Below are 25,651 nucleotides of genomic sequence, written 5' to 3' on the forward strand. Positions count from 1 at the left end.
CTTATGATGTGCCATATAATGCTCATGAATAAAATACCTTTGAAACTCTTCATAAAGCCTATCAAGAGTGTCTATACATCAATTGATACTTTCAAGATTCTGGAAATAGTGAATATAATGTTAAGATGGTATCAAGTCTCAAAGAGTGGCTAAATGGAAGATATCGTTATTAAGTGATCAAACTCACTGTCTATGTGTGTCACGAATAATTTTTTCTATAATAAAACATTCAATAGGACCTTACAAAAAAAACTCATTTACAGCCCCCCCCCCCCCCCCCTCGACGCACGGGCAGTCTTTGTATAATTATCTACTACGTAATGGCACGCGCTGTTTAACTGCGGGAATGCATAATCGGAAAATCGAAAAAATAGTATTATCAAAGTTATACCTGTAAAGGACAGACAATTTATTTCAGTTGGTCTCAGCCGGGCAGAAAACTGGGAGTCTTTGGTTTTTGTTATATCGGACAGCGTTCATGGTGATGTACTCAACAGTAAATGTTCTCAATTCAGGTAAACCACCCATGTCTAGATCTTGACTTATGAAAAGACGTATCTTTTCCGCATGTGCCCCCCCATTACGTAATTATCCCCAAATTACAGAGCACGTGTCATTGCATAGTAAATCGTTATGTAAAAATATGGACGTCTGTTGGGGGTGCATGTAATATGCAATCATTAAGCTTGGATGGAATAAGCGGAAAAGATTCGAAATGACTCTAAAAGTCTAGTGGGCGTAAAATTAATTTTAATTACACACTTCTTACATATGTGAACTTCCCAATCTAATTTGGTTAATTTGAACAGCTCCATGGCTCGATTGAAACTGAGTTTTGATTTTCTGTCTTCCTTTGAGCATGTAACTAACGTCTAATGCCAAATTTGGGTTAAATTGAAGTCGGGCGTCAACTTTGGGTCGAGCTAGATCATACACAAAACACTTGAATTGAGCTAGAAATCAAGATTACGATAACGTAGAACTATTGTCTTTTCATGGACCATTAGTAGTAAGATAATCTGCCATATGCTTGTAGGGGGGGGGGGTTCGGACCCCCCCCCCCCCTACAAGACTTTTTACCACCGAAAAACTGATTTTCTCTTTGTGAAACAAAGTTTTTTGGCTAAGTTTCGCCAGCCTGTGAGAAGTTCTTGGGTTAAGCAGTCTGGCGAAACTTATCCAAAAAACTTTGTTTCACAAAGAGAAAATCAGTTTTTCGGTGGTAAAAAGTCTTGTAGGGGGGTGGGGTCCGAACCCCCGCCCCAACAAGCATATGGCAGATTTCCGCTGTGGCAATGTTTGCTGTATATAGAATAAGGTGTTACCTAAGTTCTAGACTCTCACCAAATGTTTTTGGTGAAAACATAAAAAATCCAATATAAGACACCAGAGGCCAAAAAATTTCAAAAAATTGAAAAATTTTTTCGAAAATTTTTCAAAATTTTTCAGAGTCCTAAAATTGTATGAAATGGGTTTTGCGCTATGAAAGAGCACTCAAAAGTGATTTTTTGTTGACTTCACTTTTTTCACCTATGCAGTATGGGGGTCGAAACACACAAAAATTTCAAATTTTTGAGGAAAAAATTCCAAAATTTTTTGGAGTTCTAAATTGGTATGAAATGGATTTTACGCTATGAAAGAGCAGTCAAAGGTGGTTTTTTGTTGAGTTCACTTTCCTTCACCTAGGCAGTATGGGGGTCAACACATAAAAAAATTTTGAATTTTTGAGAAAAAAATTCCAAAGTTTTGTAAAGTCCTAAAATGGTTTGAAATGGATTTTGCGCTATGAAAGAGCAGTCAAAGGTGGTTTTTTGTTGAGTTCACTTTCCTTCACCTAGGCAGTATGGGGGTCAACACATAAAAAAAATTTGAATTTTTGAGAAAAAAATTCCAAAGTTTTGTAAAGTCCTAAAATGGTTTGAAATGGATTTTGCGCTATGAAGGAGCACTCAGAAGTGATTTTTGTGGACATTTTTTGTTCAACCATGTAAGACCGGAACACCTCAGTTTCTGGAATGGTCTGAAATAAATCAAGGAGCAGTCAGAAACATTTTTTAAAATGACAATACTACTGCAAATGTGCAGTATGATGCGGAAAGCAAGTCTTTATTTTTTTGTATGCATTTGTAACTATCTACATTTCTATCTAAACAAGTAGGTATGTTTGCATGAATGAGCTCAAAAATGTAATTTTCATGTCTGACTGAGTAATTGAAAGAAATGGAAGAATGAAAATTTTAGGTATAAAATTATGCGTCCTCATATATATATAATAATGAAAGTATAAATGAAAGTGTATATTTGTTTTTAAGTAAATATAATTGTGCTTAAGTTTAATAATATATTGATATGAGTATAAGCTGGAATGTATGTTTTCGTGTAGATATTGTAATTGTGTGTATATGTCAAGACGTTTATGGTTTTATGTGTGTATGTTTTTCTATATGCATGCGGTGGAAAGTATGTATATATGTCTGAATGTGTTTGTATATATGTATTTATATGCATGCAAGTCTGACGAGAGAGGAAGAGAGAAGTCCCTGGAGGAGGGCAATTTAATTCCTTAGAAGAATGTTGTTATTCGTTTCCACGATCCAATAATATTATATCTTACAAACAGATTTTGACCTTCCGTGTAGTCAAAACTCACGCTTTTGTTCTTTAAACATTGGCAAACAAAATGTTACAACCGATGACCACAACAATTTTTTGATGTTCTGAGCATGCTTTTTTGAAAATTGTTGAATTTTCTACACCTATCTAGCTACGATATTAAAAAATATGAAGATTCTTTACAGAAAAAAAAATTAAATTTATGCTTTTGTCTTTTAATCCTTGGCAAGAAAATGAAAAACAAAGTTGAAACACAGTAGACAAAAACAATTTTTTGATATTCTGAGTAAGCTTTTTTGAAAACAGAGTTTTCTCCACACTAATTCAGCTACCCTTTTAGGATTGAGCAAGATTGTTTTCAGGAAAAATATATTTGAGATAAATTGTTGAGAGATAAACAATGAATTGAGCTAAGTAAAAAGAATAAATTCTGTAAAAAACGGAAAAAGTTGGTGAAAAAACTTTGATATGCAGGAGCAGGTGAAGTTTTTTAGTTAAAGAAAGTAGATTGATAGCAATTCATCAAGAGCTTGAACCAGACAAAAGTGTAATGATGTATAAGAAGAGTAGTTTGCACTGGAACTGTAAAAAATAGCTAATGTTACAAAAGTTTATTAGCCACTTGATCAATTAAGCAAGAAGGAACACAAACACTGTATCTGCGGGGCTTGCTAGAAACAACTTCAATAGTGTATAAGCCTTTTTTGCGTATTGGGAATAACACTAATGGATAATGCGTGCTGGGACTGAAATCTTAAACAAAGGCGAATAACTTCTTCAGTAAATGGTTCCAACATACTCAATATACTCAACTATTGAACACTGGAAGTAAAATACCAGAGCACCTCAAGCCAACAAAAATCAAATGAGTTCATTATTGTTCTTTCCTGGATCAAATTTACTGTGCATTCAGTAACCCAGTGTATATATTTTGGATGACTTATTGATCTGTTAACGTTTTAAAATATCATAACCGTAACGATATTTGATAGAGCATCGGAAAGAGGTACATCCACTGGAGTTAGAAAAAAGCAGAGTCTATATAACATATAATTGGGCTAAGAAGCCTGGCGAACATTTCGGTATCGAACACAACACTACTGCTACCTACTACTGCTACTACCTGCCACTACAACCTGCAACTACTATCTACAATTAGTCACTAATACTACTACTAACTGCTAGTACTAACTACAACTACTACATACTATTACTCACTACTATAACTACTTATACCTACCACTACAACCTACTTTTTTACCCTCCAATATTACTTGTTTTACTAACTATCTACAAGAATGTGTTTTTGTTTTTCTAAAAAACGAAAACGATTCGTTTCCCTAGACACTCGCTTAACATAAACAACAGAAACTGTTATCTACGTTAACGTAACGTGGCCTGACTGACGCAGACCGACAGACTTTATCCGCCAATAATTTCAAAAAATCATCAAGTGTTTGAAAGTTTTTCAAAGATATGAAAAACTCTTGAAGGCATTGTTACATACATTAACTCAGCATTTTTCAACATAAAGTTAATTTTCTGAATTAACAATTAAAAAATCCATAGCATGATATTTGAGGTGATATTTAATAAATAAAAAATAATGTAGGGTATTTACTGTTTAGCGAACAAGTCTAATATATGGAACTTGCATGTTTTATTGCATGTTTTTTTGAAGCGTAACTTTTTTGTGTACTTTTGTTACTTATGGCGGATCAGTCAAAAGTTTTTTGTTCAAAAGCTGAGTCTTTTTGTTTAATCAGTGTGTGACGTCCGATTCCATTTGCAATTAATTGAAAGATATGAAAATTAAACTTTTTTAACATTCTTATTTAAATGATTGTATAGCGTAAACTTTGAGTGCTGCACAATGGCACTACACTATGTCTGTTTAAAATATCAACATCATAGACATATGTTTGTTTCAAAAGAAATCTATAGAGTGTATCTAATTGGAGTCAAATAATTTACAACGTACCTACATTATCCAAAAAACTGAGGTTTCACTGTATATAGTTGTTTTCATTTGTTTATTCAGAGTCATTTGTTATTTCAATTGTCAGATATTACACAACTTCTTCTGAATTCTTAGGTTTCAACTTTTTGCATAGACGAAAATCTGCTGGGACTGCTTGACAAAAACAATGTATTAGTTAAGTTTCATGTTAACCTTAGCTTGGGCTCAGAGTTTGTTCACAGCTATGACTGTAACTGTGAACTTGCATTTCATCGAAAGTTTAACGCTACAAGAATCCTTAAATTTTTGTTGTAATAACTTCTTCCTAATTTTATTGAATTTCATTAAATCCTTGTTTATCTGAAGAAAATGAAAAATCAATTAACCTCATCAAACGTTTGTTAGCAAAATTGAGTGAAACAGTCTTGTTGGATTTGAGAGCTCAAACAAAAACCTTAAGTTTAGGGGTCTAGGTAAAACAAATTTGTTTGTTTTCAAAGTCTGCTTACACTAAATGGACACCAAATGGTTCCAGAGAAACACTTTTTGGGTAATTTGAAACAAAATTCTTGTTTTTTTAGTGTTCGAAACTCAACAACCGGAGACGGTATGGCTTTGGATAAGCAAGTATTAAAAAAATGTGAAACACGGCCGATCACTTTACATAAAAAGTTGAACCATTGAGTTCGAGTTCGAGTTTGTGATCTTAAAATAGTCTCCAAGGATAATTGATTTTTTAAAAAAGACTTCTTTTTTAGTATTCAAAACTCAACAATATGCAGTATGGATTTCGATAAGCAATCATATTAAAACGGTGATGCTTGGTAGATCACTCTACGTAAAACTTGAAGTTTTGAGTTTCTGTTCGAGTTTGTGATCTAAAAACACTATTCAAGTATAATTGACTTTGAAAAAAAAGACTACTTTTAAAAATCAAAACTCAATAATCGGTGACTGTGTATCTTTGAATTACCAAATATAATAAAATGTGAAAACTTGGCCTATCGCTCTAATTAAAGTTAAAAGTCAAAGTTTGAGTTTGAGTTCGTGATCTAAAAATAGTTTTCATGTGATAATTACGTCATAATAGTTGAGTTCTATTATAAAGTTGCGAACGCAAAACAGTTGAAACACAATCTCACAATCTATTTAAACTACAGCTATATGTGTGTCAAAGAACCGAAGGAGACTTTCTGGTTTAACTAAGGTTTTTGATATAGTTTACTATATTATATAGACTGTATTCATATGGTCTATTATGCAATCTTTACTGCACGTTTTCTACAAGCATTCCTGAAGAGATAGTTTTGCATTGTTCTATAGAAGAGTACAGAAAAAACACATGATTTTCCTGGTGCTTGGAAAATTGACCGACAGGGCGTTTAGCCGACAAGGAAAAAATGAGATATTTAGCTGACAGTTTTTATCATAAGTGTGATTGGTTTATAAATCAGTAGTTCGGTTGTGATAGATTCATATCAAGTCCCACAGGCCGTTGAGGCATGGCCATGGCCCGCGAGGCATGGTCAGATGCGGTTAAATAAAGTCCGACCAGCGAAAGACCTTCGTGACACTAGTTGATGAAAAACCTTTGGTGTATCTGCCCGCTTACGGAATACTTTTTTGAATTGGTCGATCACAGCTTCAGAATAAGTTTTATTGCTCATTTTACTTAATTTATTGGTTAAATTTCTCTTTTTTTGGTTGTCTATAAACACCCTGTCGGCCAATACGGCGCAACCGATATTCCGAAATTAGCACAGTGTCGACATTATTTACCAATAATCCTCGAAAAAAGAGGTGAGTGCAACTCTTTGAATGATTAATTTTCCCTTAAGAATGTTCTGCTAATGAACTTTAAATATTGCAAAATAACTAATATGGAAAATTTCCAAGTCATGACCACATTAAGTAACAGTTAACACAACTAACATTGATTTTTTCTATCATCAAAAGCCGTCAACACCGAGAGTAGAGATCAAATAAGGCTCTAGGAGACCATCGTCAAACTGACAAGTGTTTTTCTACAGTCAATTTGACCGATTTGGAAAAGTTACCACCGCTAAAACCCTGATACCCATTATGCACCAAGTGCAAAGTTAGAAGTAGTACCCATTTTTGGACATTAGTGTTTCACTTTTCTTTGTGTTAATAAGTATTCTTGGCTTTCTGCACTTCATTTTGATGGTATCATTTCGAAGGGGTTTTTATGTTTTCAAACGTTTCTTTGTTATGGATCCTATGAGGAGTTGACTTGAATTCTTTCAACTTAGTTAAAGAAAAAACAACTGATAAAAAGACTAATTTTGATTATAAAGGCAATTAGGCTAATAAGATTTGCTGGTTTTTTAATGCAGTATTTTAATTTTCTCTCAGCTTAATCGATGTGAGAAATATGTAAAAACTGTCTTTTAGAAGATAGTTCCAGATGGAGTTTTACTACTGAGTGTTGTGCTGATTACCACTATTGTCATAAAAAAACATTGTAATTTAACAGGATTCTGATTTTCATGCAAAATTGTATCCTTTATAACAATAAATTGTAGAATCATTATGTGCATGACAATTTTTTTTCACGAGTAATCATATAGCAAAAACTTTATCTTCAATGATGGTTTTTTGATCTGCAGTTTACGCTATTGAAAGGAATCAGCGGTCTCACGGGTAGTATGAAAAAGTCTTTTACACGGCGCTCAAAAAAGGAAACCTCTAACGGAACTGCAAAATTAAAAAAAGGTAAGAAATTAAACGTTTTTTTCAAGTCAACTTTGTTGTTTGTTTGAATGACTTATAAAACAATGCTTAGCTGACATAAAAAAGATTTAGATTATGCAAAACAAAGTTTTTAAAGATATTCTTGTCAAACAAAATGTCTATTTAAAAGCTTATTTTTTTTTACCTATTTAACAAAATTGTACTTTTAAGACCTCAATAGTTCACCTGGAGGAAACTCATAAGAGAACAGACAAGTTTTCACTTCTTGAATCTGTTGGAAACTTCGTTCTGATACGTTGAATGCTTACTATTCTTGATACCTTAGCTTTATGGATTAACAAAGATTTTGCGTCCGCGTTAATGAATACTTAGGTTTCAAAATTTTCTGAATTACTTAGCTAACATACTGAGCTACTTCAAATTGATACATAGCTTTAAAGCTACTGTGTGAATTCTGTGAAAACCAAATACTCCAAAATGTTGTTGCACATGTATACAGAAACTCTAATGCTTATATACGTCTATGGTTCAGGTTGAACATTTGAGCAAAACTTGTTTGTTATCTAGTAACAGAAAACTTTAGCAGGGAAAATCTTATCGTTCTTCAAAATAAATCACGTCAATACTATGCAAAATATAAAGTATTGTACAAATAACTTGATATTAAACCTATGTCTTAGAACCAGTTACTATATAAACTACAAGCAATTTTAACCATGAAAATCCAACAAGACCGCCAATAGGTGAATTTAAATGAATTTGAACTTTCCTGCTTATTCCATTGCTTTATATAACTTAACGTAATTTTGCTTAACTGGAGCACACTAGAGTTCGTAATGTATTCCCTAATAAACAATTATAAGCCTACGTACTCAATCTCTATTTATCTCAACTTTTGCTGCAACACAGTAGAGTACATGTATATACGCCTTCTTGATCAGAGACAACAGAATAACTAAGCAAACTAATAAAAGTGCTTTCAGCCGAAAATATTATGCAAGAATTGTTGCAGAGCAGACTGAACTTCTCACAATATAAGTATTTTTCTTCATGAATAATCAAGTGTTCAAGTTGAATTTTTGTTTCAACCAGTGACTTGTAAGAGAGCTGAAGTGAAAAGAGCCAATTTAAAAGAGAGCCGACATTTTATTTAAATTATTAGTTGATAATTTAAAATAAATTTTATGGCCAATTAAATTGGCTTCTCAAATGAGACTAATAAATTTTTCACCAATCATAACCGAGTATTTGAGGAAAGAAAATATAGTATCTCCTATTATAGACACTGAAAGCGAATTAAAAATTAATTATCTTGAAACCATCGCGGACCATGGCCATGCCTCAGCGGCTCTTGGGACTTGATATGAAACTATCATAACCGAACATGAGACCAATTAACCCACTCAGGTACTTTTTTAGTAATCAACTAACAGTTTAGGGTAATTAACAGCAACTTTTTGATTTCGGCTCTCCATAAATCAAAACAAAATGCGGCGGTTTATAATGTCGAATCTCTTGCGCGTATCCGTTTCAACATTTTCAGAACAACAATTTACGGTTTGGTGATCCTACTCTACTACAAATTTTCTGTTTTGTTGCTGATTTTCTACTCCTTTGATCAGGCTGAACACTGTTTCCTGTTTCTCTGACGTGGATAATGTTGAATCAACAAACTGTATTTTAAAGGAGTGGTTTTGCAACTGCTAAATTTTGGATAATAAGCATACACAATGAAGTTTAATAATGCACAGCATTTCAAAATAACAGGTTATAAATGGAAACAATTCAATACTGAAAACCAACGTATAGTTCATGAGCTTTAATCAACAAGAACTTTTCAACTCTAGTTGTTATTATCACATGAACACCTCACATTTTCATCGAATCTCATTCTTTTTGGAAAATTTCCACTATGAAGTACACATCCTCGAAATACACGATGGCTCCTCTTTTGTAGAGCATTGTTAGACGATGGCTCAGTGCTAAATTTATGGAATTTTTCTTCAATTTTTGAGTTTTCTTCAAGAAGGCTAGGGAATCGTTCTAATATGGAAGATATCACAGTCTTTCTGTTATCATCGGATGTGGATGATGTAGTATGATCAATTTTATTGTGAATAGTGTTTATTTTGATTTCATTTCTGCATGATTCGAGCTTTTTCCACAGATTTTCCAAATCTTTCAAGGCAGCGAAGTATTCTTCATTGCTCCTGAAGAGGAGCATACTTTCGAAATCGTAACTGCGCAAAATCCTCTTGATGTCCATGGGAAGTGATCCTATGTCAGAAGTCAAAGGATTGGGTATATGCTGAGAAGTTACTTCAGTTTCCGAGGGGGTTGAGTTGTTGATAAAGTCTTCTTCTTCGGTTATATTAGGTAATGTAGTAACAAAGTCAATAATTTTTTTGGGTATGAGGCAATGATCGAAAGTAGTCCAGCTTGAAAATGAACTGTCCTTCCTTTGTTGTATAAAGGCAATATTGTTTTCATATCAAGTTTGATAGACAATTGTGCACTGAAATGAGCCTTCAAATTGCGTTAAGATATGATACATTATAAGTTATAAACCGCCAGTTGATTTTTGGGTTTTGGCATACACTAACTGAATGGAATACCAGTCAAGAATGAAAACGCTAAAATGTTATTTTGAGAAGCAAGTCATTCAGTTAAAAGTAAATTCAAACTGTCGGCTGGGATGTTAGCATTCGTTCTAGTAGCCAATTAGCCAAATAGTTTCCAATGAATACCTATAACATTCCGAGGAGGCCTCAGTTGTTAAACCTGTTAGACTAATTCTTATAGGTTTTCATTCGTAAAATGAATTGAAGTTTCTCCTAAGTACCTCGGAAATTGACGTTTCAAGGTTTTGATCTCATTGCTACGCATACAGCAGAAGAATTGCTCTGTGCGTGGGAGAAGTGCAGTCTGCTCTGCAACAATTCTTGCATAATATTTTTGGCTAAAAGCACTTTTATTAGTTTGCTTAGGTATTGTGTTGTCTCTGATCAAGAAGGCGTATATACATGTACTCTACTGTGTTGCAGCAAAAGCTGAGATAAATAGAGAGTGAGTACGTAGGCTTATAATTGTTTATTAGGGAATACATTACGACCTCTAGTGTGCTCCAGTTAAGCAAATTACGTTAAGTTATATAAAGCAATGGAATAAGCAGGAAAGTTCAAATTCATTTAAATTCACCTAATGGCGGTCTTGTTGGATTTTCATGGTTAAAATTGCTTGTAGTTTATATAGTAACTGGTTCCAAGACATAGGTTTAATATCAAGTTATTTGTACAATACTTTATATTTTGCATAGTATTGACGTGATTTATTTTGAAGAACGATAAGAATTTCCCTGCTAACGTTTTCTGTTACTAGATAACAAACAAGTTTTGCTTAAATGTTCAACCTGAACCATAGACGTATATAAGCATTAGAGTTTCTGTATACATGTGCAACAACATTTTGGAGTATTTGGTTTTCACAGAATTCACACAGTAGCTTTAAAGCTATGTATCAATTTGAAGTAGCTCAGTATGTTAGCTAAGTAATTCAGAAAATTTTGAAACCTAAGTATTCATTAACGCGGACGCAAAATCTTTGTTAATCCATAAAGCTAAGGTATCAAGAATAGTAAGCATTCAACGTATCAGAACGAAGTTTCCAACAGATTCAAGAAGTGAAAACTTGTCTGTTCTCTTATGAGTTTCCTCCAGGTGAACTATTGAGGTCTTAAAAGTACAATTTTGTTAAATAGGTAAAAAAAAATAAGCTTTTAAATAGACATTTTGTTTGACAAGAATATCTTTAAAAACTTTGTTTTGCATAATCTAAATCTTTTTTATGTCAGCTAAGCATTGTTTTATAAGTCATTCAAACAAACAACAAAGTTGACTTGAAAAAAAACGTTTAATTTCTTACCTTTTTTTAATTTTGCAGTTCCGTTAGAGGTTTCCTTTTTTGAGCGCCGTGTAAAAGACTTTTTCATACTACCCGTGAGACCGCTGATTCCTTTCAATAGCGTAAACTGCAGATCAAAAAACCATCATTGAAGATAAAGTTTTTGCTATATGATTACTCGTGAAAAAAAATTGTCATGCACATAATGATTCTACAATTTATTGTTATAAAGGATACAATTTTGCATGAAAATCAGAATCCTGTTAAATTACAATGTTTTTTATGACAATAGTGGTAATCAGCACAACACTCAGTAGTAAAACTCCATCTGGAACTATCTTCTAAAAGACAGTTTTTACATATTTCTCACATCGATTAAGCTGAGAGAAAATTAAAATACTGCATTAAAAAACCAGCAAATCTTATTAGCCTAATTGCCTTTGTTTTTTCTTTAACTAAGTTGAAAGAATTCAAGTCAACTCCTCATAGGATCCATAACAAAGAAACGTTTGAAAACATAAAAACCCCTTCGAAATGATACCATCAAAATGAAGTGCAGAAAGCCAAGAATACTTATTAACACAAAGAAAAGTGAAACACTAATGTCCAAAAATGGGTACTACTTCTAACTTTGCACTTGGTGCATAATGGGTATCAGGGTTTTAGCGGTGGTAACTTTTCCAAATCGGTCAAATTGACTGTAGAAAAACACTTGTCAGTTTGACGATGGTCTCCTAGAGCCTTATTTGATCTCTACTCTCGGTGTTGACGGCTTTTGATGATAGAAAAATCAAAGTTAGTTGTGTTAACTGTTACTTAATGTGGTCATGACTTGGAAATTTTCCATATTAGTTATTTTGCAATATTTAAAGTTCATTAGCAGAACATTCTTAAGGGAAAATTAATCATTCAAAGAGTTGCACTGACCTCTTTTTTCGAGGATTATTGGTAAATAATGTCGACACTGTGCTAATTTCGGAATATCGGTTGCGCCGTATTGGCCGACAGGGTGTTTATAGACAACCAAAAAAAGAGAAATTTAACCAATAAATTAAGTAAAATGAGCAATAAAACTTATTCTGAAGCTGTGATCGACCAATTCAAAAAAGTATTCCGTAAGCGGGCAGATACACCAAAGGTTTTTCATCAACTAGTGTCACGAAGGTCTTTCGCTGGTCGGACTTTATTTAACCGCATCTGACCATGCCTCGCGGGCCATGGCCATGCCTCAACGGCCTGTGGGACTTGATATGAATCTATCACAACCGAACTACTGATTTATAAACCAATCACACTTATGATAAAAACTGTCAGCTAAATATCTCATTTTTTCCTTGTCGGCTAAGCGCCCTGTCGGTCAATTTTCCAAGCACCAGGAAAATCATGTGTTTTTTCTGTACTCTTCTATAGAACAATGCAAAACTATCTCTTCAGGAATGCTTGTAGAAAACGTGAAGTAAAGATTGCATAATAGACCATATGAATACAGTCTATATAATATAGTAAACTATATCAAAAACCTTAGTTAAACCAGAAAGTCTCCTTCGGTTCTTTGACACACAGATAGCTGTAGTTTAAATAGATTGTGAGATTGTGTTTCAACTGTTTTGCGTTCGCAACTTTATAACAGAACTCAACTATTATGACGTAATTATCACATGAAAACTATTTTTAGATCACGAACTCAAACTCAAACTTTGACTTTTAACTTTAATTAGAGCGATAGGCCAAGTTTTCACATTTTATTATATTTGGTAATTCAAAGATACACAGTCACCGATTATTGAGTTTTGATTTTTAAAAGTAGTCTTTTTTTTTCAAAGTCAATTATACTTGAATAGTGTTTTTAGATCACAAACTCGAACAGAAAATCAAAACTTCAAGTTTTACGTAGAGTGATCTACCAAGCATCACCGTTTTAATATGATTGCTTATTGAAATCCATACTGCATATTGTTGAGTTTTGAATACTAAAAAAGAAGTCTTTTTCAAAAAATCAATTATCCTTGGAGACTGTTTTAAGATCACAAACTCGAACTCGAACTCAATGGTTCAACTTTTTATGTAAAGTGATCGGCCGTGTTTCACATTTTTTTAATACTTGCTTATCCAAAGCCATACCGTCTCCGGTTGTTGAGTTTCGAACACTAAAAAAACAAGAATTTTGTTTCAAATTACCCAAAAAGTGTTTCTCTGGAACCATTTGGTGTACATTTTGTGTAAGCAGACTTTGAAAACAAACAAATTTGTTTTACCTAGACCCCTAAACATAAGGTTTTTGTTTGAGCTCTCAAATCCAACAAGACTCTTCCACTCAATTTTGCTAACAAACGTTTGATGAGGTTAATTGATTTTTCATTTTCTTCAGATAAACAAGGATTTAATGAAATTCAATAAAATTAGGAAGAAGTTATTACATCAAAAATTTAAGGATTCTTGTAGCGTTAAACTTTCGATGAAATGCAAGTTCACAGTTACAGTCATAGCTGTGAACAAACTCTGAGCCCAAGCTAAGGTTAACATGAAACTTAACTAATACATTGTTTTTGTCAAGCAGTCCCAGCAGATTTTCGTCTATGCAAAAAGTTGAAACCTAAGAATTCAGAAGAAGTTGTGTAATATCTGACAATTGAAATAACAAATGACTCTGAATAAACAAACGAAAACAACTATATACAGTGAAACCTCAGTTTTTTGGATAATGTAGGTACGTTGTAAATTATTTGACTCCAATTAGATACACTCTATAGATTTCTTTTGAAACAAACATATGTCTATGATGTTGATATTTTAAACACACATAGTGTAGTGCCATTGTGCAGCACTCAAAATTTACGCTATACAATCCTTTAAATAAGAATGTTAAAAAAGTTTAATTTTCATATCTTTCAATTAATTGCAAATGGAATCGGACGTCACACACTGATTAAACAAAAAGACTCAGCTTTTGAACAAAAAACTTTTGACTGATCCGCCATAAGTAACAAAAGTACACAAAAAAATTACGCTTCAAAAAAACATGCAATAAAACATGCAAGTTCCATATATTAGACTTGTTCGCTAAACAGTAAATACCCTACATTTTTTTTTATTAATTAAATATCACCTCAAATATCATGCTATGGATTTTTTAATTGTTAATTCAGAAAATTAACTTTAAGTTGAAAAATGCTGAGTTAATGTATGTAACAATGCTTTCAAGAGTTTTTCATATCTTTGAAAAACTTTCAAACACTTGATGATTTTTTGAAATTATTGGCGGATAAAGTCTGTCGGTCTGCGTCAGTCAGGCCACGTTACGTTAACGTAGATAACAGTTTCTGTTGTTTATGTTAAGCGAGTGTCTAGGGAAACGAATCGTTTTCGTTTTTTAGAAAAACAAAACACATTCTTGTAGATAGTTAGTAAAACAAGTAATATTGGAGGGTAAAAAAGTAGGTTGTAGTGGTAGGTATAAGTAGTTATAGTAGTGAGTAATAGTATGTAGTAGTTGTAGGTAGTACTAGCAGTTAGTAGTAGTATTAGTGACTAATTGTAGATAGTAGTTGCAGGTTGTAGTAGCAGGTAGTAGCAGTAGTAGGTAGCAGTAGTGTTGTGTTCGATACCGAAATGTTCGCCAGGCTTCTTAGCCCAATTATATGTTATATAGACTCTGCTTTTTTCTAACTCCAGTGGATGTACCTCTTTCCGATGCTCTATCAAATATCGTTACGGTTATGATATTTTAAAACGTTAACAGATCAATAAGTCATCCAAAATATATACACTGGGTTACTGAATGCACAGTAAATTTGATCCAGGAAAGAACAATAATGAACTCATTTGATTTTTGTTGGCTTGAGGTGCTCTGGTATTTTACTTCCAGTGTTCAATAGTTGAGTATATTGAGTATGTTGGAACCATTTACTGAAGAAGTTATTCGCCTTTGTTTAAGATTTCAGTCCCAGCACGCATTATCCATTAGTGTTATTCCCAATACGCAAAAAAGGCTTATACACTATTGAAGTTGTTTCTAGCAAGCCCCGCAGATACAGTGTTTGTGTTCCTTCTTGCTTAATTGATCAAGTGGCTAATAAACTTTTGTAACATTAGCTATTTTTTACAGTTCCAGTGCAAACTACTCTTCTTATACATCATTACACTTTTGTCTGGTTCAAGCTCTTGATGAATTGCTATCAATCTACTTTATTTAACTAAAAAACTTCACCTGCTCCTGCATATCAAAGTTTTTTCACCAACTTTTTCCGTTTTTTACAGAATTTATTCTTTTTACTTAGCTCAATTCATTGTTTATCTCTCAACAATTTATCTCAAATATATTTTTCCTGAACACAATCTTGCTCAATCCTAAAAGGGTAGCTGAATTAGTGTGGAGAAAACTCTGTTTTCAAAAAAGCTTACTCAGAATATCAAAAAATTGTTTTTGTCTACTGTGTTTCAACTTTGTTTTTCATTTTCTTGCCAAGGATTAAAAGACAAAAGCATAAATTTAATTTTTTTTTCTGTAAAGAATCTTCATATTTTTTAATATCGTAGCTAGATAGATGTAGAAAATTCAACAATTTTCAAAAAAGCATGCTCAGAACATCAAAAAATTGTTGTGGTCATCGGTTGTAACATTTTGTTTGCCAATGTTTAAAGAACAAAAGCGTGAGTTTTGACTACACGGAAGGTCAAAATCTGTTTGTAAGATATAATATTATTGGATCGTGGAAACGAATAACAAAATTCTTGTAAGGAATTAAATTGCCCTCCTCCAGGGACTTCTCTCTTCCTCTCTCGTCAGACTTGCATGCATATAAATACATATATACAAACACATTCAGACATATATACATACTTTCCACCGCATGCATATAGAAAAACATACACACATAAAACCATAAACGTCTTGACATATACACACAATTACAATATCTACACGAAAACATACATTCCAGCTTATACTCATATCAATATATTATTAAACTTAAGCACAATTATATTTACTTAAAAACAAATATACACTTTCATTTATACTTTCATTATTATATATATATGAGGACGCATAATTTTATATCTAAAATTTTCATTCTTCCATTTCTTTCAATTACTCAGTCAGACATGAAAATTACATTTTTGAGCTCATTAATGCAAACATACCTACTTGTTTAGATAGAAATGTAGATAGTTACAAATGCATACAAAAAAATAAAGACTTGCTTTCCACATCATACTGCACAATTGCAGTAGTATTGTCATTTAAAAAAATGTTTCTGACTGCTCTTTGGTTTATTTCAGACCAGTCCAGAAACTGAGGTGTTCCGGTCTTACATGGTTGAACAAAAAATGTCCACAAAAATCACTTCTGAGTGCTCCTTCATAGCGCAAAATCCATTTAAAACCATTTTAGGACTTTACAAAACTTTGGAATTTTTTTCTCAAAAATTCAAAATTTTTTTATGTGTTGACCCCCATACTGCCTAGGTGAAGGAAAGTGAACTCAGCAAAAAACCACCTTTGACTGCTCTTTCATAGCGCAAAATCCATTTCAAACCATTTTAGGACTTTACAAAACTTTGGAATTTTTTTCTCAAAAATTCAAAATTTTTTTATGTGTTGACCCCCATACTGCCTAGGTGAAGGAAAGTGAACTCAACAAAAAGCCACCTTTGACTGCTCTTTCATAGCGCAAAATCCATTTCAAACCATTTTAGGACTTTACAAAACTTTGGAATTTTTTTCTCAAAAATTCAAAATTTTTTTATGTGTTGACCCCCATACTGCCTAGGTGAAGGAAAGTGAACTCAACAAAAAACCACCTTTGACTGCTCTTTCACAGCGTAAAATCCATTTCATACCAATTTAGAACTCCAAAAAATTTTGGAATTTTTTCCTCAAAAATTTGAAATTTTTGTGTGTTTCGACCCCCATACTGCATAGGTGAAAAAAGTGAAGTCAACAAAAAATCACTTTTGAGTGCTCTTTCATAGCGCAAAACCCATTTCATACAATTTTAGGACTCTGAAAAAATTTGAAAAATTTTCGAAAAAATTTTTCAATTTTTTGAAATTTTTTGGCCTCTGGTGTCTTATATTGGATTTTTTATGTTTTCACCAAAAACATTTGGTGAGAGTCTAGAACTTAGGTAACACCTTATTCTATATACAGCAAACATTGCCACAGCGGAAATCTGCCATATGCTTGTTGGGGCGGGGGTTCGGACCCCACCCCCCTACAAGACTTTTTACCACCGAAAAACTGATTTTCTCTTTGTGAAACAAAGTTTTTTGGATAAGTTTCGCCAGACTGCTTAACCCAAGAACTTCTCACAAGCTGGCGAAACTTAGCCAAAAAACTTTGTTTCACAAAGAGAAAACCAGTTTTTCGGTGGTAAAAAGTCTTGTAGGGGGGGGGGGTCCGAACCCCCCCCCCCTACAAGCATATGGCAGATTATCTTACTACTACCATTTGAGTCGAGATGGGTCTGTTCATGCCACCTTATTGTCGGGTAGGATATTTTCATAATTACATTCCTAGACTGGGAAGTGTTCACATGGAGGCTTCAGAAAAAGAATTGTTTAATAAAATGAGTTGCGTGATTTCCGTATTCTTTAAAACAACAGTTCAACAAGCATCACTGGTCCCTAACACTGAAAGTTAAGCAACAATCCATATTTCAGCTGTCTGCTATGTCAAATTTCCTATAATTTTAGCTTACGGCAATTTTTAATTATAAACAGAAATTATAAACAATTTTTAATTATAAACAAAAATAAACAGTTTTGTTACTGAAACTGCAACTTTAACTCGTACAAAAAAAACGCGCAAACTTTTGAACTGGCCGGATCTATTCTGTTTCACCCCACCCCAGCTTAAGAATATTACGTCACCCAAAAGCACATTCTATCTTTTACATAATAACGTCTTGTATAATAATACACAAGTTGTGATGGGGAAAAACAGTTGGGGCCAAACGAAATGATCCAGCTGCGCTTTTTATATTACTAATTTCGAAACTCTTAATAAGGGTTTCACTATGCTTGTTGCCTCGTTTCAATACATTAATAACTTGAACTTCAAAAGCCTCAATCAAATTTACACTTGCATGACAAACGTCTGTAAATTATTGCTTAAGTTCAGTAGAATCTCATAATTTCAATATTGCGATATAATATCTTATTAAAACACGCGCGAATTTCAGTTCGCAATAATGTTGGGATGCTACTAACAAAAAGAGGTAGGAAAAAACGGGTCTGTCACAGGATACACTCCATTTTTGGGTGGTTGTAGTAGTATAATGTTTGCCCCTAACGTTTAATAATGAAATATTGAGGGCTACAATGGGATAGAACAAAAAACTCGCATGAGCAGTTTTAAAAAAACTGATTTATCCCCAATTTTACCTAATTGATTAAGAACGGTAGACTTGACCACTTTTTCGGAAGCTCGTAGCAACTAGCTTTAGAGCATACTTCTCTTTATTCGTATTTCGACATAGCTGGCTGCTATCTCAAATTTTCATTAATTTTAGCCATTACGGCCCAATTTTGAAATAATAAGTAAAATTAAAGGAGAGTTGACAATTTTTTGATAACAATAAACAGTTTTGTTCCCGAAACTGTAACTTTAACTAGTACAAAAAATCACACATACTTTTGAACTGATCGGATGTTTTCTGTTTCAGCGCACCGCCCCCCCCCCCCGTTTGTAAAGAAGGCCGCACCCAAACTCACAATCTATCTTTTACATAATAACGTCCTGTATAATAATACAAAAGTTGTGACGGAGTACAACAGTTCGGGCGAAACACGATGATCCAGTTGAGCTTTTTAGATTACTGCTCTGCTTTCGAACGTTCTTAATAATGGTTTCGCTATAAATGTTGCCTCGTTTCTTTATTCGTATTTCGACATGGCTGACTGCTAAGTCAAATTTACAATAAAATTAGCTATTACGGCACAATTTTCAAATTATAAGTAAAATTAAAGGAGAGTTGACGTTTTTTTTCGATAACAATAAACATTTTTGTTCCTGAAACTGTAACTTTAACTCGTACAAAAAATCACGCATACTTTTGAACTCGCTTAAAAAACTACCTCACCCAAACGCACATTCTATCTTTTACATAATAACGTCCTGTATAATAATACAAAAGTTGTGACCGGAGTATAACAGTTCGGGTGAAACACAATGATCCAGTGTAGCTTTTTAGTTTACTGCTTTCGAAAGTCCTTAATGGTTTCGCTATATCTGTTGCCTCATTTCAATACATGAATAACCTGAACATCAAAAAACCTCAATCAATTTTACACTTGCATGACAAAAGTTCTGTAAACTATTGCTTAAATTTAGTAGAAACTCATAATTACAGTACTGCGATATAGTATCTTTTTATAGCACTTGTGATTTTCAATTCTCAATAAAGTTGCGATGCTACTAACAAAAGGAAGTCAAATGATACGCTACATTTTTGGGTGGTAGTAGCAGTATTCAGTGGTTGACGTTTTTTCAATAGTACCGATATTGTAAAACGTAACGTGAGTTTTTTGTTAGAAGCAGTATCAACTCCCATTCTTTTTTCGTTTTTAATCTTTTTTTCAATTGATCTCCAAGTTTTTTTTCAATAAATAGAAGCAAACAAAACAAGAAGACTTAGCGTTGACAGGTACTTCGGTTCTTTTGCTTTTCAATGATTTGCTACGTTCGCTTCTGTGGTTGCAACTGTTTCAACTGATGTTTAGAACATTTGATTCTTCTCTCAAGCTTTAAAAAGAACTTGTAAATTTAAACCTCCAATTTTATCTATTCAGATTTCTTTGGAGAGCATGTAATTTTCTCAGTAACTGCAGTTTTCATTTATGCATAGATCTTGCCTTTTGAAAAGACGGATCCCCACCACCATTACGCAATGGAACCCCCTATAACAGCACGTGCACGTGCCATTCCTTAGTAAATCGGGATCTTTTCCGTTTGTGCCCCCCCCCCCCTCCCCAGCTTAGTGGGCGCATATAATCTGCATCCCCCCCCAGACGCACGTGCAAAATTTTTACATACTGATTTACTATGTAATGGCACGTGCTCTGTAACTGGGGGGTGCATAACATACTGGGGGGGGGGGGGCACAAACGGAAAAGATCCGTAAATCGTTATTTAAAAATATTGCACGTGCTGTTGGAGCAATAAGATCCGAATTGACTTTAAAGTTCTAGTGGTTTTAAAATTAATTTTAACTACAAGCTACTTACATATGGAAACTTTGCTATCTAATTTGATTAAATTTGAACAGCTCCTTGGCTCGAATGAAACTAAATTTTTTGTCATCCTTCGAGCACATATTTTGTGTCAAGCTAACGTCTTATACCAAAATCGGGTTAAACTAAAACTTGAATTGAGCTAAAAATCAAGATTACGACAAAGTAGAACTAGTGTCTTTTGTTGGACTCTTTGAGCCGCGATTGTGCCGAGGTCTGTTCACGCCAACTGAATGTCGGGTAGAGTCTTTTCATAAGTACATTCCACGACTGGGAAATGTCAACATGGAGGTTTCAGAAAACAGTGGGCTGATAAACTTTAAATTGAAGATTTGCGTGGTTTCCGTATTCGTTAATACAACAATTCTACAATCGTCACTGGTCACTAACACTCAAAGCAACAACCCATATTACAGCTGGCTGTTATGTCAGATTTCCAAAAATTTTAGCTACTGCGGCACTTTAATTATAATATGTAATGTTATAGGAACGTTGGCGTTTTTTTCGATATCAATAAACTGTTTTGTTCCGGAAAACGCAACCTTAAAACGTACAAAAAATACGCATACTTTTAAGCTGGCGGGATCTGTTCTGTTTCGTCCGACCCCAACTTAAAAATTTTATATCAAACAAACGCACATTCGATCTTTCACATTCTAACGTCCTGCATAACCATGCAAAAATCGTGATGGAGAAAAACAGTTGGTGCAATGCAAACTGATCCAGCTGAGCTTTTTATATTATTGCTTTCGAAACCCTTAATAGGGGTTTCACTATGCCTGTTGCCTCGTTTCAATACTTTAATAACTTGAACATCAAAAAGCCTTAATCAAATAGAGTTTCAGTTCTCAATAATTGGGATGATACTAACAAAAGGAGGTAGGAAAATGGGTCTGTCCCATGATACACTCCATTGTTGGGTGGTAGTCGTAGTAAATGTATATGCCCCTGACGTATAATCATGAAATAATGGGGACTACAAAAGGACAGCACAAAAAATACGCGTGAGCAGTTTCAAAAATAAACTGATTTTCCCAAGTATTACCTAATTGGTTAAGAACGGTAGATTTGACAACTTTTTTCGAAGCTCGTCGCAACTAGCTGTAGAGCATAAATATTTTTTTTCGTGTTTCGATAAAAATGAATAGTACATTTCGTTTTTAATTTAAAAATGTTTTCCTGTATCTTTTCCGTTTGTGCCCTCCAGTACGTTATGCATCCTCCAGTTTTAGTGCACGTGTCATAACATAGAAAACCATTATTTAAAAAAAATTGCACGTTGCTATCTCGGGGTTGCAATTAAAATTTACCCAATACGCTGAAAAGATCCTTTTTCTTGAGTGTCAGATACTTTTATTGCAACCTACAGGGGCTACTGCTGTATAATTTTCTAATAAGCGTGTTTTATCTTTAAACTGAATAAAATATTTAGTTTTATTCTTACTGATCATTTTGAATAATTTAATATAATTCTCCGCGTTTACTGTACAAAATGGTTACTTCTTCATATTGTCTCCAGAATAATCGTCTTGTAAGAAGTGTGCCATATAGAAGCAACAAAAAATAGGTTTCCTCAAAAGATTTGGTCTACAAATATTTCTTTATCAATTTAGTAGATTTTTTGTTGACATGTACTTTGGTTCTTTTGCTTTTCAGCGACTTGCTACGTTTGCTGTGTGGCCGCAACTGATTGTACTAATGTTTAGAAGAACTAATTATTCTCGTAAGCTTTAGAAGAACTCGTAATAATAAACCTCAAATTGTATCATTTCAGATATCTTTGAAGAGCTTGCAATTTTCTCAATGACTTTTGTATTCATTCATCGTTTGTATCGGTTATGATTTTTAAAGAATTAAAAAACTGAAAATTGAACCGCATATTTTAGAATATAGAATTTCCTTAGGAGAAAATTAATTCTATAAATTAACAACATTCCTGGTCAGATTGGATCTTTACCAACACCAATAAAAGTGAACCAAGAGCAAAATAGGTCATTCTATAATAAAATTTTAACTTTCGACATAGTTTGAAAAAAAGGTTTTGCTATTCGCGTTTTAAATTTTTTCCCATATTTGAAAATTTCATTGCAAAGCTCTTTTGTGGTCTGAAAAAAATTTTTTTTCTTTCAAGTATTATTTTTTGTCCTTTATTGAACATTTGCCGAATGAGTTAACGCAATTTTTCTGGCACTGATTTTGCACTAGTTGGGTGGCGCAACTGTGAAATGTGATAACCTATCGATCAAAACTCAGTTTTCATTTTTTCCCATCAGAATACAATATTGAGGAACTTGACTATGAAAGATTGTTAGTTTTTCAAATCACAAGTGACGCCTTTTAACAAGCTAGCAAAAATATTTTTTTTTGAATGAAATTTTATAACAGAGAATTTTCCAAGAATGATTCAAACATGCGTCCCCTGAGGCTCAGATTCCAATTGACTGGAGACCAGGGGATCTCTCCAAAAAGAACTGAAAACTTTGATATCACAGTTTTCAATGCTAACTCTTTTTTCGTATAAAGTTCAGTGACTGAAACATTCACATTTATAGAGGTATACTCCAAACATAACTCTTGAGTTGTCATTTTAGCGTTTTGTTAGGACTGTTGAAAATTCCATTTTTAGTACTTTCTGTTTATGAAAATTCTGTTTATATTTATGACTTTGAAATGAGCTGAAATGAAAAAGAAAAAAGCTGAATAAGATGAACAAATTTTCTCTGAAAAAATTAAGGAAATCAGGGCTGATAATAGGCTGCTGCTTGCCTATTGCTGTTCATCTTCATTTACGGAGAGGCAAAATTTTTCTAACTTTATTTAATTTTTGGTTTCAGTGAAACCTTCTGCTTGTATGGCTACCTAGATGACACCGAAAAAATAGTGGATAAAACAAGTTTGTGGGACGAGAAATACAACCAAGTGTTCAATATCGTAGTAGGTAGAACCTACCAAGAGCTCAACTGGTTCTCAATGCTTGATGAAGAATTAGGTATGTCAACTTATAGCAACTCGTTAATGAACGAGTGCCGAATTTCAACACAGTTTAAGTGAAACCGATACCCTTTTTTCATTGTAGCCCAGGTTGAGGTGCCAGAACGAAAGTCGATATGTCCAGACCGTCTCAGACGAAACATGCCTATGTCCGGAACGCCCGAGACAGAAAGTACCCAAAGTACCCTCTTTCGTGCCATCATAAATTTTTGTGCGTTCGCAGTGCGTTCAAACATCCCCATGTCCAGATTTTCATGCGTTCAAAATTGCCTATGTCCAGACTATCGTCCTGGGAGTTGCATTTATTTTCAGAAAAAAACTAACAAATGATATCAACAATTTTGAAAAAAAAGTGAATACCTCAGAAAAAAGAGTGGAAATAAGTGAATAGGTTTAAAGCTAGAAAAAGAATGACCAGCTATTTTCCACGCACACATGCTCATTTAGCGTTTGGCGTAAAGTAAAATGAACAGACAACGAGGTGTAGATTAAAAGGAGCATTAATCCATCATCGTGGAAATCCCTAATAATCCCTCAATCAGGTATTGGAATAATATGTTTTTTCAATGCAATTTATTTGCTTGATCGTGTTGACGTCGAAACGATTACACTTTTTTTCCAAGATGGAATGATAAAATCCGAGCCATTACGTAAATCTCTTGAAGTTTTATCGGTCTGTAAGTGTATGGTTAACTCAGAAAACATTTCCAAAGGTTCAGCTGGCTCCAAAAAAGTCAGCCCCAACCTTTTTGTTCGACATAACTCCATCGGATAGTAGTGCTAAATTTTTTTTATAATTGGAACCCCATAGTTGCAAGTAATTATACGTACTTCTGGTCCCAGTTTTATAAACCTCTATCCGCAAAGTGCAAGTCAAAACACAAGTGCCATGTTTTGAATCGTTTGCAAGTCAGAACTTTCCAAGTCCTGTCTTACTTGTGCATTTTTCCACGATCTGTATGTCTTGACGAAGATTTTAATCTTGAAGACTGGCGTTTAGACTGTTAAGAAGTGACAAGTTCATAGCTCTGAATCAGTAGTGATGGGAAAATTTTAATTAGGTTTGACCAAGATTAGTTTTCACTAGGCGGCAAGTCGTGGATAGTTCGTGAGAGCTCATTTTTGCAATTTTCGTATGGATGCTTTTTTATCGAAATTTCTTTGGTATCCCCTGCGTAAGATATGAGAAGAAATATTTTCAAATCGGTCCATACTTTTCTTGGTTGCCTTTTTGATTTAGTTAACTGAACAGATTATTCTCAAATCATTAATTTCGTTTGAATGACGTATTATTGAATGTTTGCTGTTTATTTTTTGTCTACCAGATTTATATTTTTGCTATAGGTTGACTATAGTGAAAAATCCGAACCTTACAACCTCATGCAGTTTGATCATCAATCAGTGAATTGTTTCTTGTGATTAAATTCTGAAAAACATTTGCCGTCTCAGCCCATTTTAGCTAATCTTTACATCGCATGACATTTCTTTTACTGTTTCTCGAAATTTACCCTTTTTCAGCCATTATAAATCACTCGTACCTCTTACTTTCTTTCTATTGCTGTATTCCTTGCGAAAATCTTCTTCTCTTTCTAATTTCCGCTCTACCTCGCAACATATTTTTTGCTTCTGTTTTAATAGCCCAATTGCCCTCCTTTTGTGATCAAACCTGCATAGTTGTTTTAACCCAGTTTTGACATTACTGGAAACCCATTTCAGAGCACAAAGCGAAGAGAAAGCTATTCGAATTTGAAATATTTGATAATAAAAGATTGAGCACATTGGAAAAAATTAAAAAGTGGAACTTTGGTGTCTATCATGAAGAGTTAAATAGCACCTAGCTCGTCAACCGAGCGTCCATTTTAGAAGGACAATGAATGTTAGAAAGTTAAGAGAAAACAACTTAATGTGAATTGTGCATAAGATTGGCTTGGCATAGCCTGACAAGAGCTCTGCCTGTTCAACGTATTCATGGCTAGAGAAAAGGGGCCTTGAGGAGCAAGAAAGAACATGAAAAAAATGGTTAAAAGAGATGCCCGAGTTCAAGAACTTTTGACCAGTTGGTGCGATGGTTAGCATACTCGGCTCGCACGTATGAGATGCTGATTCGAATCCAGTACTGGTCCATTTTCACAGCAGTTGCGCCTGCTGAGACCCCCTAACAGGTTTTGGGCCCAAGTTATCAAAAAGAGGACCAGAGTTGCTCTTGCTCTTCCTTTATTGGAAACAGAAGATCAGAGCA

General features: G+C 33.8%; 1 protein-coding gene across 1 annotated transcript in view; it reads left to right on the forward strand.

The window, feature by feature from the left end:
* The window catches only part of LOC142349657 (uncharacterized), a 33,218-nt gene that overhangs the window by 4,618 nt on the left and 2,949 nt on the right, over positions 1-25,651 (forward strand). Inside the window, exons 2-3 of the mRNA XM_075401376.1 lie at positions 419-515; positions 23,256-23,410. Coding sequence (XP_075257491.1) covers positions 419-515; positions 23,256-23,410 — 252 coding nt within the window. The remainder of the gene's footprint in view (positions 1-418; positions 516-23,255; positions 23,411-25,651) is intronic.

This window comes from Convolutriloba macropyga, chromosome 11, assembly GCF_964194025.1.
Source record: "Convolutriloba macropyga chromosome 11, txConMacr16.3, whole genome shotgun sequence".
Classification (NCBI taxonomy): Eukaryota; Metazoa; Xenacoelomorpha; order Acoela; family Convolutidae; genus Convolutriloba; species Convolutriloba macropyga.